This window comes from Zonotrichia leucophrys, chromosome 1A, assembly GCF_028769735.1.
Source record: "Zonotrichia leucophrys gambelii isolate GWCS_2022_RI chromosome 1A, RI_Zleu_2.0, whole genome shotgun sequence".
Taxonomy (NCBI): Eukaryota; Metazoa; Chordata; class Aves; order Passeriformes; family Passerellidae; genus Zonotrichia; species Zonotrichia leucophrys.
In genome coordinates, this window is record NC_088170.1 from 72,581,861 (window position 1) to 72,597,581 (window position 15,721).

The 15,721-nt window shown below is 65.2% G+C and overlaps 1 protein-coding gene across 6 annotated transcripts in view; it reads left to right on the forward strand.

The window, feature by feature from the left end:
- SBF1 (SET binding factor 1) overlaps positions 1-15,228 on the forward strand; it is a 72,479-nt gene extending 57,251 nt beyond the window's left edge. For 2 of the 6 annotated variants that reach the window (XM_064703135.1, XM_064703136.1), the window contains 23 exons: positions 670-842; positions 1,633-1,706; positions 1,793-1,988; positions 2,738-2,865; positions 3,152-3,327; positions 4,682-4,821; positions 5,117-5,324; positions 6,014-6,210; positions 7,199-7,336; positions 8,336-8,431; positions 8,773-8,850; positions 9,371-9,555; positions 10,031-10,207; positions 10,666-10,767; positions 10,839-11,024; positions 11,214-11,340; positions 11,417-11,547; positions 12,022-12,255; positions 12,366-12,476; positions 12,768-12,979; positions 13,107-13,194; positions 13,335-13,466; positions 13,578-15,228. In XM_064703135.1, coding sequence (XP_064559205.1) covers positions 670-842; positions 1,633-1,706; positions 1,793-1,988; positions 2,738-2,865; positions 3,152-3,327; positions 4,682-4,821; positions 5,117-5,324; positions 6,014-6,210; positions 7,199-7,336; positions 8,336-8,431; positions 8,773-8,850; positions 9,371-9,555; positions 10,031-10,207; positions 10,666-10,767; positions 10,839-11,024; positions 11,214-11,340; positions 11,417-11,547; positions 12,022-12,255; positions 12,366-12,476; positions 12,768-12,979; positions 13,107-13,194; positions 13,335-13,466; positions 13,578-13,676 — 3,388 coding nt within the window. In that variant the 3' untranslated portion in view covers positions 13,677-15,228. The remainder of the gene's footprint in view (positions 1-669; positions 843-1,632; positions 1,707-1,792; positions 1,989-2,737; positions 2,866-3,151; positions 3,328-4,681; positions 4,822-5,116; positions 5,325-6,013; positions 6,211-7,198; positions 7,337-8,335; positions 8,432-8,772; positions 8,851-9,370; positions 9,556-10,030; positions 10,208-10,665; positions 10,768-10,838; positions 11,025-11,213; positions 11,341-11,416; positions 11,548-12,021; positions 12,256-12,365; positions 12,477-12,767; positions 12,980-13,106; positions 13,195-13,334; positions 13,467-13,577) is intronic. The other 4 variants (XM_064703137.1, XM_064703140.1, XM_064703138.1 and 1 more) reach the window with 2 other exon arrangements.
- The last annotated feature ends 493 nt before the right edge of the window (positions 15,229-15,721 follow it).

Below are 15,721 nucleotides of genomic sequence, written 5' to 3' on the forward strand. Positions count from 1 at the left end.
CTAACACAGGAGTAGGAACTCCCCTGTGTTCCTATGAGGAGTGGGAGCTCTCCTGGGATCATATCAGGAGTAGGAACTCTCCGATGTTCCTATGAGGAGTGGGAGCTCTCCTGGGATCATATCAGGAGTAGGAACTCTCCGATGTTCCTATGAGGAGTGGGAGCTCTCCTGGGATATCAGGAGTAGGAACTGTACTGTGTTCTTATGAGGAGTGGGAGCTCTCCTGGGTCTGTGTCAGCCATAGGAGCTCTCCTGGGATCATATCAGGAGTAGGAACTTCCCTGTGTTCCTATCAGGAGTGGGAGCTCTCCTGGGATCATATCAGGAGTAGGAACTTTTCTGTGTTCCTATAAGGAGTGGGAGCTCTCCTGGTTTGTATCAGTACTGGGAGTTCTCCTGGTCTGTGTCAGCCATAGGAGCTCTCCTGGGATCATATCAGGAGTAGGAACTTTCCTGTGTTCCTGTCAGGAGTGGGAGCTCTCCTGGCTTTTTCCAGGAGTAAGAGCTTTCCTGCATTTCTGTCACGAGTGGGAGCTCTCCTGGGTCTGTGTCAGCCCTGGGAGCTCTCCTGGGACCTTATGAGGAGTGGGAGCTCTCCTGGGTCCGTGCAGGGAGTGGTCCCTGGCCGGGGCTGTCCCGGGCTGACCCCTCCCCGTTTCCCTCGGGAAGCATCGCGGGCAGCGTGGCCGAGAGCTACGACACCGAGAGCGGCTTCGAGGACGCCGAGAGCTCGGACGTGGCCAACTCCGTGGTGAGGTTCATCAACCGCTTCGTGGACAAGGTGTGCACCGAGAGCGGCGTCACCAACGAGCACCTCAAGGGGCTGCACGTCATGATCCCGGGTGAGGACACCGGGCTGGCCCTGCAGGAGCAGCGGGAGAGGGCAGGGTGGGGTTTGGGAAGGGCAGGGCGGGATTTGGATAGGGCAGGGTGGATTTGGGCAGGGTGGGATTCAGGTAAGAGAGGGCAGGATTTGGGTAAGATAGGATGGGATTTGGGCAGGGACAGGGTGGGATTTGGACAGGGCAGGTAGGATTTGGGCAAGGACAGGGTGGAATTCCGGCAGGGTAGGTGGGATTCGGCCTGGGACAGGGTGGGATTTGGGCAGGGCAGGGTGGGCTTCAGGCAGGACAGGTGGGATTCAGGCAGGACAGGGTGGGATTCAGGCATGGCAGGGTGGGATTCAGGCAGGACAGGTGGGATTTGGGCAGGGACAGGGTGGGATTCAGGCAGGGGCAGGTGGGATTCGGGCAGGGACAGGTGGGATTCAGGCAGGGCAGGGTGGGATTCAGGCAGGGACAGGTGGGATTCGGGCAGGACAGGGTGGGATTCGGGCAGGGCAGGGTGGGATTCAGGCAGGGCAGGTGGGATTCAGGCAGGGTAGGTGGGATTCGGGCAGGACAGGGTGGGATTCAGGCAGGGCAGGTGGGATTCGGGCAGGACAGGGTGGGATTTGGGCAGGGCAGGTGGGATTCAGGCATGGCAGGGTGGGATTCAGGCAGGGCAGGTGGGATTCGGGCAGGGACAGGGTGGGATTCGGGCAGGACAGGTGGGATTCAGGCAGGACAGGGTGGGATTCAGGCAGGGCAGGGTGGGATTCGGGCAGGGCAGGACTCACCTCCTGTCCCACAGACATCGTGCAGATGCACATCGAGACCCTGGACGCCGTGCACAGGGAGAGCAAGAGGCTTCCTCCCATCCAGAAGGTAGGGATGCCCTGCTGGGCTGGGGGCAGAGCTGGGGGGGGCTGTGAGACCCTTCCCCGGGCCTGAGCCCCCCGTTGTTCCCCCAGCCAAAGCTGCTGCGGCCCAACCTGCTGCTGGGGGAGGAGTGTGTGATGGAGGGGCTCCGCGTGTACCTGATGCCCGACGGGCGCGAGGAGGGCGCCGGGGGCAGCATCGGGGGGCCCCCCCTGCTCCCCGCAGAGGGAGCCGTGTTCCTCACCACCTACAGGATCATCTTCAAGGGAACCCCCACCGACCCCCTGGGTGAGGGGCTGCGGCCTCGGGAGAGGGGGGGGTCCTTGGGGGCAGGGGAGAGGGTTGGGGATCCCTGGGGATCAGGGGGATGGTTGGGGAGGAGGGAGCTGGTCAGTGATCCCTGCAGGTCAAGGGCTTGGTTGGTCAGGGATCCCTGGGGAGCAGGGGGGAAGGGTTGGGGATCCCTGGGGAGCAGGGGTTGGTTGGTCAGTGATCCCTGGGGAGCAGGGAGAGTGGGGTTGGAGATCCCTGGGGAGCAGGGAGCTGATCGGTGATCCCTGGGGATCAGGGTTGGTGATCCCTGAAGAGCATGGATTGGTTGGTCAGTGATCCCTGAGGAGCAGGGCCTGGTCAGTGATCCCTGAGGAGCAGGGGTTGGTTGGTCAGTGATCCCTGGGGAGCAGGGGTTGGTTGGTCAGTGATCCCTGGGGAGCAGGGCCTGGTCAGTGATCCCTGAGGAGCAGGGGTTGGTTGGTCAGTGATCCCTGAGGAGCAGGGGTTGGTTGGTCAGTGATCCCTGAGGAGCAGGGGTTGGTTGGTCAGTGATCCCTGGGGAGCAGGGGTTGGTTGGTCAGTGGTCCCTGGGGAGCAGGGCCTGGTCAGTGGTCCCTGGGGAGCAGGGGTTGGTTGTTTCTGGCTGCTGTGTCCCACAGACCCATGTCTGTGGTGGGACAGACACCAGGGGTGGCCTGGGGTGGCCTGGCTGTGCCTGGGGCCGGGGCAGGGATGGAACTGACCCCTTCCTGTCCTATATCCAGTGGGGGAGCAGGTGGTGATCCGGTCCTTCCCCATCGCCTCGCTGACCAAAGAGAAGAAGATCAGTATCCAGGCCCAGGCGGATCAGTTCATCCAGGAGGGATTGCAGCTGCGCTCCTGCACATTCCAGGTGGGACCCCGTGCTGGGAGAGAGCTCAGGGACACCCAGGAGCAGGAGTGGGGACTCCAGCAGGAAAGGGAATGGGACAGGGGAAGGGGAATGGGGCAGGGGAAAGGGAATGGGGAAGGGGAATGGGGCAGGGGAAAGGGGAATGGGAATGCAGGGAGAGGCAGGGCAGCCTCTCAGTCCAGCCTGTGCCCTGGGAGCTCCTGGGTGGATCCAAGCCCTGCCCTGCTCCATGGGAAGGGCTGTCCCTGGCCTGACCCCCTGTCGCCCCCCACGTGTGCCTCCCCAGCTGCTGAAGATCGCCTTTGACGAGGAGGTGGCCTCGGACAGCGCCGAGATCTTCCGGAAGCACCTGCACAAGCTGCGCTACCCCCAGCACGTGCGCGGCACCTTCGCCTTCACCGTGGGCCAGTCCCCCAAGCAGGCCATGCAGCCCAAGGCCAAGGAGAAGAACCCCTCACTCAGGTACCTGTGCCGGGAGGGGGGATCACACCTGGGTGTGCCTCATCCTCTGCGACTCCCCCTCCTGTCCCTGCTCCGGCAGAGCCACCAGGGAGGGGACACGGGGAGCTGAGCCCTCCCTGCTCAGACCCATCCTGGTGCAGGGTTTGTGTCACTGGAGATCAGAGAATCCTTGGGCTTGGGAAAGCCCTGTGGGACAATGACTGCGGCCATTCCCAGCACTGCCCGTGTCCCCAGGTGCCACATCCCCACAGCGCTTAAACCCCCCCAGGGATGGGGACCCCACCCCTGTGCCAGGGCTGCACAGCCCTTCCCAGGAGGAATTTCCCCAAAATCCCCCTGAGGTTCCTCTGTCCTGTCCCTCTGCTCCTGTCCCTGTTCCCTGGAGCACAGCCCGACCCCCCAGCTGTGCCCTCCTGGCAGGGAGCTGTGGAGCCCAAAGAGCTGCAGGTGTCCCCTGTCCTGCAGTGTCCCCTGTCCTGCAGTGTCCCCAGCCCCACAGTCACACTGGGAAGAACAGGTCACACTGGGAGTTTGTTGCAGTGACATCCCCTGCCTGAGGAGGTGTCCCACAGGAGGGGTTCCAGTGGCCTGGGTGGCACAAGGACACAGTGCTGCAGTGCTGGGTGATCTGGGGACATGGCCCTGCAGTGCTGGGTGACTCAGGCACATTGTCCTGCTGTGCTGGGTAACTTGAGGACGCATTATTCCTGCCCTGGGTGACTCGAGGACACTGATTTTGCACAGGGTGTCTCAGGGATGCAGTTCTGGGTGACTTGGGGATGCAGTGCTGCAGTGCTCGGTGACTTGAGGACATGGTCCTGCAGCACTGGGTGACTCAGGGACATTTTGCTGCAGCATTGGGTGACTTGGTAACACAGTCCTTCAGTGCTGAATGACTGGGTAGCATTGTCCTGCAGTGCTGGGTGACTTGGGGACATGGTCCTGCAGCACCGGCTGCAGCCCTGAGCCCAGGCTTGGCTGGCAATGGCCCTGCCATGGATCCCCAGGTCCCTGCTATGGATTCCATGGCACCAGTAGATCCTCTTGTCCCTGTGCTGGATCCCCTTGTCCCTGTGCTGGATCCCTGTCCCTTGCTGTGATTCGGAGCCCTCCTCCCCTGCGATGAGCCAGAGCTCAGCCTGTGGCAGCTCTGATCCAGAGCCTGGGGCACAGCCCCATCCCACCTCCCCACCTCCCCAAATCCCTTGGGAATGGCAGCAGCCGTGGCTCCTGCAGGGCCAAGGTGCTGGCAGGTGACAGGTCCGTCCCCTCCCGTGTGACAGTGGCTGTCCAGGCTGAGGGCTGCTCCTGGCTCTGGCTGCTGGGTGACAGCGTTGTCCCTCTGTGTGCCCAGGACGCTGTCCAAGAACCTGGTGAAGAACGCCAAGAGGACGATCGGCCGGCAGTACGTGACCCGCAAGAAGTACACGCCTCCAGCCTGGGAGCAGCGGGGCAGCCAGCACTTCCCCGAGGACAACGAGGACGAGATCTCAGGTTGGGAATGTCCCTGGGGAGGCAGGGAGCAGTGGCACCTGGGAGAAGTCCCGGTGTCCCTGTGGTGAGAGCAGGGTGGGAGAATCTCCTGGTTCCCAATGCTGTCCCAGCCCTTGGCTGCTGGTGGCAGAGAGCCCAGCATGGAGAGAGGTCTTGGGCTGGCTGGAGAATGTCCTGGGGCTGACGGGTGACAGCAGCAGGGTGGGACATTGCTCCAAGCCATCCATCTCCTGCTGCTGCTCTGGGGCGCCGTGTGTGTGCGCCGAGGTGTCACAGCCCCGCCGTGTCCCCGCAGTGTCCGAGGAGCTGGACAGGAGCACCCTGACGCCCAGCAGCACCATGAGGCCGTCGGAGAAGATGACCATGACGCACGTGGTGGAGCGCGCCTGCTGCCGGGACTACCAGCGCCTGGGGCTGGGCACGCTGAGCAGCAGCCTGACCCGCTCCAAGAACGAGCCCTTCCGCATCTCCACCGTCAACCGCATGTACGCCATCTGCCGCAGGTGAGCCCGCCGGGGCACGGATCCATCCCTGCCCATCCCTGCCCGTCCCAGCTGATCCCTTCTGCTGGCACCGGGACACCCAGAGCCACCGGGATCAATAAAACTGGTGCCAGCATGGCCTTGTCCTTGGCCAACCCAATCCCAGCCTGCAGCGCCCCACAACTTTCTCAGCCAACGTTCGTTGGTTCTGAGTTGCCCAATGTTCGTCATTAATCGCTGTTCTGCCCTCTATTGATTATTGATTTCTCACTTCTCATGGTTAGTGTGAATTTTCCAGTGTTTTTGTCCTGTTTTTCCCACATGGGAAGTTTCCAGCACTGAGACTGAAGTGTCTTTGTTAGTGTTTCCTTTGTCTTCATTTACTCCATTGTGTCCTTGGATGACCATGAGTCCTGGTCACTCCATTGTGTCCTTGGATGACCATGAGTCCTGGTCACCCCATTGTGTCCTTGAATGACCATGAATTCTGGCTCCCAGGTGTCCAGCCTTTGACTCCCTCGGGCTTTGTTGAGTGCAGCTTGTCAGGGTTGGTTTTACCCAACTCAGAGCTGTGATTTAATGATCCGAGGAGCAGTCAGGAGTGTGGGGAAGGGTGATCAGTGCTGGCTCCAAGTGGAGCTCAGGATTAATGAAAGCACTGAGGGAGCCAGCTCAGGAGAGCCGTGCCATGCCGGGCTTTGTGTCCCCAGCTACCCCGGGCTGCTGATCGTGCCGCAGAGCATCCAGGACAACACCATCCAGCGGATCTCGCGCTGCTACCGCCAGAGCCGCTTCCCCGTGGTGTGCTGGAGGAACTCCCGCACCAAGGCCGTGCTCCTGCGCTCCGGGGGCCTCCACGGCAAGGGCGTCGTCGGCCTCTTCAAGTCCCAGAACGCCCCGACCCCAGGTGACCCTCCCAGCCTGGCTGGAACGGGGGGCTGGGGCTGTGGGATCGCCCCTGGCTCCGGGCTGTGACACCCAGGGGTCCCCTGGCTCCGGGCTGTGACACCCAGGGGTCCCCTGGCTCTGGGCTGTGACACCCAGGGGTCCCCTGGCTCCGGGCTGTGACACCCAGGGGTCCCCTGGCTCAGGGTGGTGACACTCAGGGGTCCCCTGGCTCCGGGCTGTGACACCCAGGGGTCCCCTGGCTCCCGGGTGGTGACACCCAGGGGTCCCCTGGCTCCAGGCAGTGACACCCAGGGGTCCCTTGGCTCAGGGTGGTGACACCCAGGGGTCCCCTGGCTCCGGGCAGTGATACCAGGGGTCCCCTGGCTCTGGGCTGTGACACCCAGGGGTCCCCTGGCTCCGGGCAGTGACACCAGGGTCCCTTGGCTCAGGGTGGTGACACTCAGGGGTCCCCTGGCTCTGGGCTGTGACACTCAGGGGTCCCCTGGCTCAGGGTGGTGACACTCAGGGGTCCCCTGGCTCGGGGTGGTGACACTCAGGGGTCCCCTGGCTCAGGGTGGTGACACTCAGGGGTCCCCTGGCTCTGGGTGGTGACACTCAGGGGTCTTCCTGGCTTGAGGCAGTTTTACCTGGGGGTCTGCAGCATCCAGGCAGTGACACTTTGGGAGTGACACTTTGGGGTCTCCAGCTCTGTGTGGTGTGTTTGGGAGTCCCCTGGCTCTGGGAGGTGGCACTCAGGGGACTCCCCAGCTCTGGGAGGTGACACTCAGGTGTCTCCCTGGCTGGGTGCAGATACCTGGGGGTGTCCCCAGCTCTGGGAGGTGACACTCAGGTGTCTCCCTGGCTTGGTGCAGATACCTGGGGGTGTCCCCAGCTCCAGACGGTGACACTCTGGGGTCTCCCAGCTCTGGGTGGTTGCCCTCAGAGGTCTCCTGGTTCTGGGCAGTGACAATCCGAGGGTATCCAGGTGACACTGGTGTCCCCTGCAGGCCCCTCGCAGGCAGACTCCACGAGCCTGGAGCAGGAGAAGTACCTGCAGGCCGTCATCAATTCCATGCCCCACTACTCGGACGCCGGCGGGCGCAACACCCTCAGCGGCTTCACCTCGGCTCACATGAGCAGTGCAGGTGAGGGGGGCACAGGGGAGGGGGACGGGGGGCTCCTGCCAGCCCTGGCTCCTGCTCTGCATCCCAAGGGAGCTGCTCTCCCACATCCCAGGAGGCAGCGCTGCCTCTCCAGAGCTCCCAGCTCCAGCTGGGTCTGCCTGGCTGCAGGTGGGGATGGGCTTTGGGACATCTGGTGTCCCTGGAGCTGGGAGCCCTGGGGGTTTTGGGAAGCCCAGCGTCCCTGGAGCACTGGGAGCCAAAGCCTGTGCTGGGATCTGGGCACTTTCCAGGGGCCAGTGGGGACAGACCCTTCCCACCAGGACCTCAGCACTGCGTGTCCCCCATGCGTGGTGCTGGGGTCGGTCTGGGGACCCCTGGTAAGTCTGTGCCCAGCTGTCCCTTCCCAGCCAGACCTTCCCAACTGTCCCATCCCAGCTGGCCCTTCCTGCAGGGCAGAGTTCCATCCTGCCCTGCCACATTCTGGTGCCATCCGTGCTGTCCCAGTGCCATCCATCCTGTCCCAGTGCCATCCATCCTGTCCCAGTGCCATCCATGCTGTCCCATCATCCCACCCATCATCACTGTGGACACATCAGGGGCTGGGGGCTCTGGGGAGCCCAGGGGGGCTCCCTGATCCTGAAGAGAAGAGAGAACTTCCCAACAGCCCCTCCGAGGCCTTTCCCCAGTGCAGGGGGACGTGGCCAGAGCAGGGGGCTCAGCCTGGCTCTGAGGCTGGCACGGGTGACCTGGCAGGGCTGGCACAGGGTGACCCCACCCTGTGGGTGGGCTGGGGGCCGAGTCCCCTCCTCCAGGGCTGCCCCAGGCACTGGTTTTCCGTGGCTCCAGCTGGATGGTGCTTCCCCTGCTGGCTCTGCGTCCTGGGGCTCCGCTTGCTGCTGCTTCCTCCCCGCCCTGCCTGGCTCCAGCAGGGCCTCGGGAGCTGGGCAGGGCCTCGGGAGCTGGGCAGGGCCTCGGGAGCTGGGCAGGGCCTCGGGAGCTGACCTTCTCTTGGTGCTGCAGATTTCTCCGACAAGAGGCAGCAGCCTAAGCTGGGATCGCTCATGAAGCAGGTGATGGGAGGGAAGGACGAAGGGCCTGGGACTTTGAGCCGCGGAGGTGAGGACGGGACGGGGGCGCTGCCTGGGGGCCTCGCCGAGACCCCCAGCCCCGGGCAGCTCTCGTAGAGTAGATGCTTCTCTGGGGGGAGCAGGTGATCCCCTGGGGAGAGCAGGTGATTCCTTGGGAAGAGCAGGTGATAATTCCTGGGCAAGGGCAGGTGATCCCCTGGGAAGAGCAGGTGATGATTCCTTGGGAAGAGCAGGTGATCCCCTGAGCCGCAGCCACAGGGAGGGAGGGAGGGAGGGCTCTCCCCCAGCCCCGGTGCCATCACCTCCATCCCATTGCCTGTCTGTGGCTCCGTGTCCCTTGCTGAGGTCACTTTCATCCTGTGCCCCCAGGGCTGGGTCACAGAGCCAGGGTCATCACCCTGTCCTCCCCCAAGTGCGCGTCGCCGAAGGGCCGCGAGACGCCCCGAGGTACGGACGCGCCCGAGCCGGCGGGGTGTGACTGACCACTGTGACTGACCCCACTCACCCAGCCACCCACCCACTCCCTGCCCCTCACACTAATGCCCAGTAACCCCAGTAACCCCCCGAGCCCCCTGCTCCAGGTGTGCCGCGGGCACGGTAAGTACCGGGCAGCCTCGCCAGGTTTGCTTTGGGCTCCCGGGCTCTGCGGTGCGGGGCGGTGGTGCCAGGGCAGGGTGCAGCTGGTGGCAGGGCTGTGGCACAGCGGGCAGGGCTGTGGTGCAGGTGGCGGGTCCCGGTGACGCTGGAGAGGGGTGTGACAGTGCCAGTGACCAGCCACGGAGCCAACGGGCAGGAGTTCCTGCAGCACCCAGAGGGAGAAGGAGCCAAAGCAAACCTGGTGCCCAGCACCTCCCTGGCATGTGCCCCCCGGGCCGGGCTGCGGGGACAGCTCGGCCCCCGGCTGGGGACGTGGGGCTGTGCAGCCCCCGAGCCCCGGCCCCGCCCTGACCCCGCCCCGGTCCCGCAGGGAAGTGGGGCAGCATCCGGGCCAGCGGCCGCATGAGCAGCTACGCCCTGAACGTGGAGATCGGGTCCCGCCTGGCCGGCAAGGACCTGCTGGGGACACAGCACAACGGCACCCCCGCCGAGCCCTCCTTCCTGCGGCAGCACCGCGCCTCGCTCTACATCATCGGCGACAAGTCCCAGCTGAAGGTGACACCGCCACTGCGGGAGGGACGGGGCTGGGAAAGGCCTGGAGCCCCAGCAGAGCTGGGGGAGCTGGGCAGGGGCTGAGCCTGGAGCAAAGGAGGCTCAGGGGCCCTGGTGGCTCTGCACAAGTCCCTGCCAGGAGGGCACAGCCAGGGAACAGGGACAGGAGCAGAGGGAGCGGCCTCAGGCTGGGCCAGGGCAGCTCAGGGTGGGCACAGCAGGAATTTCCCCATGGAAAGGGGTCAGGCCTTGGCAGGGGCTGCCCTGGGAGTTTTTGAGCCCCCATCCCTGCAGGGATTTCAGAGCTGTGTGGATGTGGCACTTGGGGACAGGGTCAGTGGTGGCCTTGGCAGTGCTGGGGAACAGTTGGGCTCCACGGTCTCCGAGGGCCTTTCCAATGCAGAGAATTCCCTGCCCCCGAGGGTGGCAGTGGCTCAGGCCAGCCCAGGGCAGCCCAGGCCGTGCTGTCCCCCTGCAGGGTGTGAAGCCAGACCCGCTGCAGCACTGGGAGGTGGTGCCCATCGAGGTGTTCGACGTGCGCCAGGTCAAGGCCAGCTTCAAGAAGCTGATGAAGGCCTGCGTGCCCGGCTGCCCCTCCAGCGACCCCAGCGTGGCCTACCTGCGCTCCCTGGAGGACTCGGAGTGGCTGTCCCAGGTCAGTCACACCCACAGACAGGGCCCTCCCCTCCCCTGGGGGCTCTGGGCGGGATGGGCTCCAGTGCCCTGTGCACAGCAGCACCCTGGGGACACGCAGGGGGGTGTGAGGGACAAGGGTGGCACAGTCCAGAGCTCAGCTCCGTGATGCTGGGCAGAGCTGCCAGCCAGGAATGCCAGGCAGGACCCACGGGATGCTCCAGAGGGGCTGGACAGGGCAGTGCCAGGATGAGCCAGGGCAGTGACTCAGGGGGACTGGTCCAATGTGGAGGCATGGGAGGGGTCCCACTCTGGAGGGGGTGAGGGTCCCGTCCCTGCTGCTGCTGCCGTGTCCGAGCCCCTGTGGTGGTGGCCCCTGTGACCCCCGAGCGTGGCCTCGCCCCGGAGAAGGGGACACTGCCCCCACACCCAGCCCAGGAGCTCCCTGCGCCCTCCTCACTCCTGGGCCTGCCCTGGCAGATCCACAAGATCCTGCAGATCTCGGTGCTGGTGGTGGAGCTGCTGGACACGGGCTCGTCCGTGCTGGTCAGTCTGGAGGACGGCTGGGACATCACCACGCAGGTGAGGGCGCGGCGCTGCCCGGGGCGGCCCCGGCCGTGCCCCGCAGCCCCTGGAGCTCCCTGTCCCCGCAGGTGGTGTCCCTGGTGCAGCTCCTGTCCGACCCCTACTACCGGACGCTGGAGGGCTTCCGGCTGCTGGTGGAGAAGGAGTGGCTCTCCTTCGGCCACCGCTTCAGCCACCGCGGCGCCCAGACCCTGGCGGGCCAGAGCAGCGGCTTCGCCCCCATCTTCCTGCAGTTCCTGGACTGTGTGCACCAGGTGAGCCCGGGCACCTGGGCCATGGGGGAACCCCTGAGTGCCCCCGAGTCTGCGAGTGTCCAGTGGGAACCCCAGCACCCCGAGGGACCCCTCAGTGCCTGCTGGAACCCCCAGGTGTGCCCTGGGGCAGGCGGGAGGGCCCAGCCCAGCCTGTGTGCCTGATCCCAGCCATCCCGGGCTCTCCCACAGATCCACCTGCAGTTCCCCATGGAGTTTGAGTTCAGCCAGTACTACCTGAAGTTCCTCAGCTACCACTACATTTCCAACCGCTTCCGGACATTCCTGCTGGACTCGGACTACGAGCGCATCGAGCTGGGTGAGCGCGGCGTGCGGGGCCAGGGATGGCTCCTGCCCCTGCCCCCGTCACACCCGCTGTCCCCTCTGTCCCCCAGGGCTCCTGTACGAGGAGAAGGGCGAGCGGAAGGGCCAGCAGGTCTCCAAATCCATCTGGGATTACATCGACCGCCTCAACAAGAAAGCTCCCATCTTCTTCAACTACCTGTACGCACCTGAGGACGGCGAGGTGAGGGCTGGGGGCACCCCGGGATCCCCCCTGCAGGAGCAGCTGGAGCTGGGATTTGTCCCCTGGGCAGGGACCCCAGAGCCCCTGCAGTGCCACCCCTGCCATGGCAGGGACACCTCCCACTGTGCCAGGCTGCTCCAGCCCCAGTGCCCAGCCTGGCCTTGGGCACTGCAGGGATCAGGGGCAGCCCCAGCTGCTCTGGCAATGCCAGCCCAGGCAGGAATTGCTCATTGCCAAGATGCCACCCATGGCTGCCCTCTGGCAGTGGGAGCCATTCCCTGGGTGCTGTCCCTGCAGGCCTTGTCCCCAGTCCCCCTGCAGGCCCTGCCAGGGGCTCTCAGCTCTCTCTGGATCCCTCTCTCCACACTGGACACTCCCAGCTCTCCATGTGGACACGCTGTCCCCTTGTTCTGGCCAGGAATGTCCAGCCTGGCCCCGCTGCCCTTCCTGAGCCTTCCCCCACCCCTCCCGCAGGTGCTGAGGCCGTACAGCAACATCTCCAACCTGAAGGTGTGGGATTATTACACGGAGGAGACGCTGTCCGAGGGCCCCCCGTACGACTGGGAGCTGGCGCAGGGGCAGCCGGAGCCGGCGGAGGAGCCGGATCGCCAGGACACGGCGGCCCCGCAGAGCAAGCGCCGCATCATCTGGCCCTGCTACGACAACCGCAGCCGCGTGGAGCCCGACGCCATCTCCAAACTGCTCGAGGTGGGCATCCTGCCCCGGGGATGGCACCCGGCAGAGCCCTGGCACAGGCACAGCGGCCCCAGGGGGTTTGTACCCTCCGGGGCTGATGCTGGAATCCATCCCCCCCACAGGAGTTGCAGAACCTGGAGATGGAGCTGGGGCAGGTCCCGGAGCGCTGGAAGGACACGTGGGACAAGGTGAAAGCGTCCCAGCGCACGGAGGGGCGGCAGGAGGGCAACAGGGTAGGTGGCAGGGGGTGCCAGGGCTGTGCCAGGCACTGTCACAGGATGTGACAGGGTGTGACAGTGTGTGCCAGGGTGTGGGTGTAGCTGTGGCGAGGGCTGTGATGGGGCTGTGATGGTGTGACAGGGCGTGGCAGTGGCTGTGACAGGGTGTGACAGGGCGTGGCAGGCTGTGCTGCTGCTGGCTGCTGCTGCTGCTGCTGCTGGTTGTGGTGGTTGTGGTGGTTGTGGTGATGCTGCTGCTGCTGCTGGAGCTCAGCCCCAGCCCCCCTCACTGTCCCTGTCCCGCAGACCCCCAGCTCCCTGCTGATGTCATCGGGGCTGTCCCACCAGCGGCGCTCGCTGGGCGTGTACCTGCAGGAGAGCGGGGTGGGCTCCACGCTCAACCTCAGCCTGGACAGCGACACCAGCAGCACCTCCACCCCGTCCAGCGGGAAGCCGGGCGGCCGCCGCAGCACCTCCACCCTCTACAGCCAGTTCCAGATGTCCGAGAGCGAGAACAGGCAGGCGGGGCTGGGCATGGGCTGGCAATGGTGGCAGCAGGAGGGGGATCCCTCCCGGGGGGCAGGATGTGGGTCCTGGTGGGTTTCCATCCCTGACCCCGCTGTTCCACCCCTTCCTGCCCTGCAGATCCTACGAGGGGTCTCTGTACAAGAAAGGCGCCTTCATGAAACCCTGGAAGTCTCGGTGGTTTGTGCTGGATAAAACCAAACATCAGGTACCGGGTGGGGCCCGGGGTCTGTCCTGTCCCTCTGTCCCATCCCATCCCATCCCATCCCATCCCATCCCATCCCATCCCATCCCATCCCATCCCATCCCATCCCATCCCTGCCTGCCCTGAGCGCGGCTCTCCTGCAGCTGCGGTACTACGACAGCCGGATGGACACGGAGTGCAAGGGCGTCATTGACCTGGCCGAGGTGGAGTCCATCACCCCGGGGACTCCCACCATGGGGGCCCCCAAGACGGTGGATGAGAAAGCTTTCTTCGACGTGAGTGTCCCCAGGGGCTGGCCCTGGGCAGCTCCTGTCACTCCGGGCTGCGGCCGCGGCCCCGGAGCTGTCCCGGGTACCGCCCTCAGCCCCTGCTCTCTCTGCCCGCAGCTGAAGACGACGAAACGAGTTTACAATTTCTGCGCCCAGGACGTGCAGCTGGCCCAGCAGTGGATCGACCGCATCCAGAGCTGCCTGTCGGACGCGTGAGCCCGGCTCAGCGGAGCCGCAATTCCAGGCACGGCTGCCGGGCCCGCAGCGGGAGCAGAGGCAGCGCCAGGCTCGAGGCCGAGCCCGGGACTGAGGGAGAGGAGGAGCGGCCCTTCCTCCCGGCCAGCGGGCAGGGGTGGCACAGGGAGGGATTCCTCGCGTTGAAGCGGGCGGGGGCCCGTCCCGCCCCCGGCCCCGTCTGAGCCGTGTCGTGACCCCGTGTCCTCCGTGTGCCCCAGCCCCGCTCCAGCTCCCCGGGCAGGGGATCCTGCACCCCACACCCCCACCCCACACTGCGGGGGGAGGCGGAGCTGCCCCCTCGTCCTGCCCCTCGTCCTGCCCCCCTGCATGTCTGCCAGCGCCGCCGGAACCTGCCCTGCCCCTCCCGGCCTGGGAGCGAGTCCTGGGCTCCGCTCCCGTCCTGCTGGAGCCGGGACCTGCAGCTCAGGGGATGATGGCACAGGGGACAGCCCTGCAGCTCAGGGGGTGATGGCACCGGGGACAGCCCTGCAGCTCAGGGGGTGGCACAGGGGACAGCCCTGCAGCTCAGGGGATGATGGCACAGGGGACAGCCCTGCAGCTCAGGGGATGATGGCACAGGGGACAGCACAGAGCACCGGGACCATCCCGTCTCTGTCCCAGCTGTGCACAGGAACGGGAGTGCTGGGAATGTTGGGATGCTGCAGTGCTGGCTCCGTGTCCCTGTGGCCACGCTGCACCCCGCGGGCAGGAGGCTCCTCGGGCTGTGGGCAGGGGGTCCCTGTCCCGCTGGGCTCCCTGTCCTGGCTGGGGCAGTCTCTACCTCCAGGCCGGCTGGCCCGAGGGCACATTCCCTGCGGAGGTGCCAAATGCTGCGGCCTCCTGGGTGCCCCTCTGTGCCCTCCCGGGATGAGGGTCCCCTCTGGCTGAAGGCACGCGGGGCTGGGCAGGGGCCCTGCAAGTGCCACCTGGTCCCTGCAGGGTCCCCTTTGCACAGGTCACATCCCCCCCCCCACCCCACGGGTGCCCCCTTTGTGCTCTGCCTGTGCCCAGCCCGGGGGAGCAGCTCCTGTCCCGCTGTCCCTGTCCCAGCCCCGCTGTCCCTGTCCCAGCCCTGCTGTCCCGTCCCCACTGCTGCCCCTCAGTGCTGGGGGTGGCTCTCGGTACCGAACTGGCTCCTGCAGCCCCCGCACTGGTGTGAACTGGGGGTTCGGCGTGGGGGGACCCCGGAGGGCACCGTGGGGTCACTGCGGCCCCACTGCTGCCCGGGACCCCCCAGCACCCCCAGGACTGACCCCCCCAGCTCCGCCAGCCCCTCCACCCGTCTTGTTTTTAAAGTCCAGCGTTTTATTTCAGTGCAGAGCTCTTTGTACAGTCGCCCCGTTCCTCTGTACCATCCTGGCTGTGCAGGTGTAACACGGAGGTTTTGTAACTTACCTGAGCAGTTGTAGATTATTGAAGTTTCTGTACATTGTGTCAAACATGCAGAGTCCTTGTATTGTATTTGTGCCTAGAGGAAAAGGTTATTCTATAAAGAGAAAACTAACGGAATTTAATAAAAAAATTAATATGAGAGACGCTCCTTTTGCCTTGCTGAGCACAGGAAGACAGGGCAGAGCCTGGGGCCAGCCCAGGACGGGCTCAGCTCCTGTCACAGGGCAGAGCTCCTGGGGGATCTGGCACAGGAACATTTGCACCACGCTGGATCCGCTCTGTCCCTCCCACCCCTGCTGCCGCCATTCCAACCCCACAGGAGCAGAGGGAGCGGCCTCAGGCTGGGCCAGGGCAGCTCAGGGTGGGCACAGCAGGAATTTCCCCATGGAAAGGGGTCAGGCCTTGGCAGGGGCTGCCCAGGGAGGTTTTGAGCCCCCATCCCTGGAGGTGTCCCAGGAGATCCTGGAGGTGGCACTCAGGGCTCTGGGCTGGGCACAGGTGCGGGTCGGGCACAGCTGGCACTGGCAGGGCTTTTCCAGCCTTGGGGATTCCATGATTCCATCAGGGTCCAGCCCCACTCCTGGCCCCGACCATCCCCGAGCCCCTCGGGACCCTTGGCGTGTCCTGCAGGA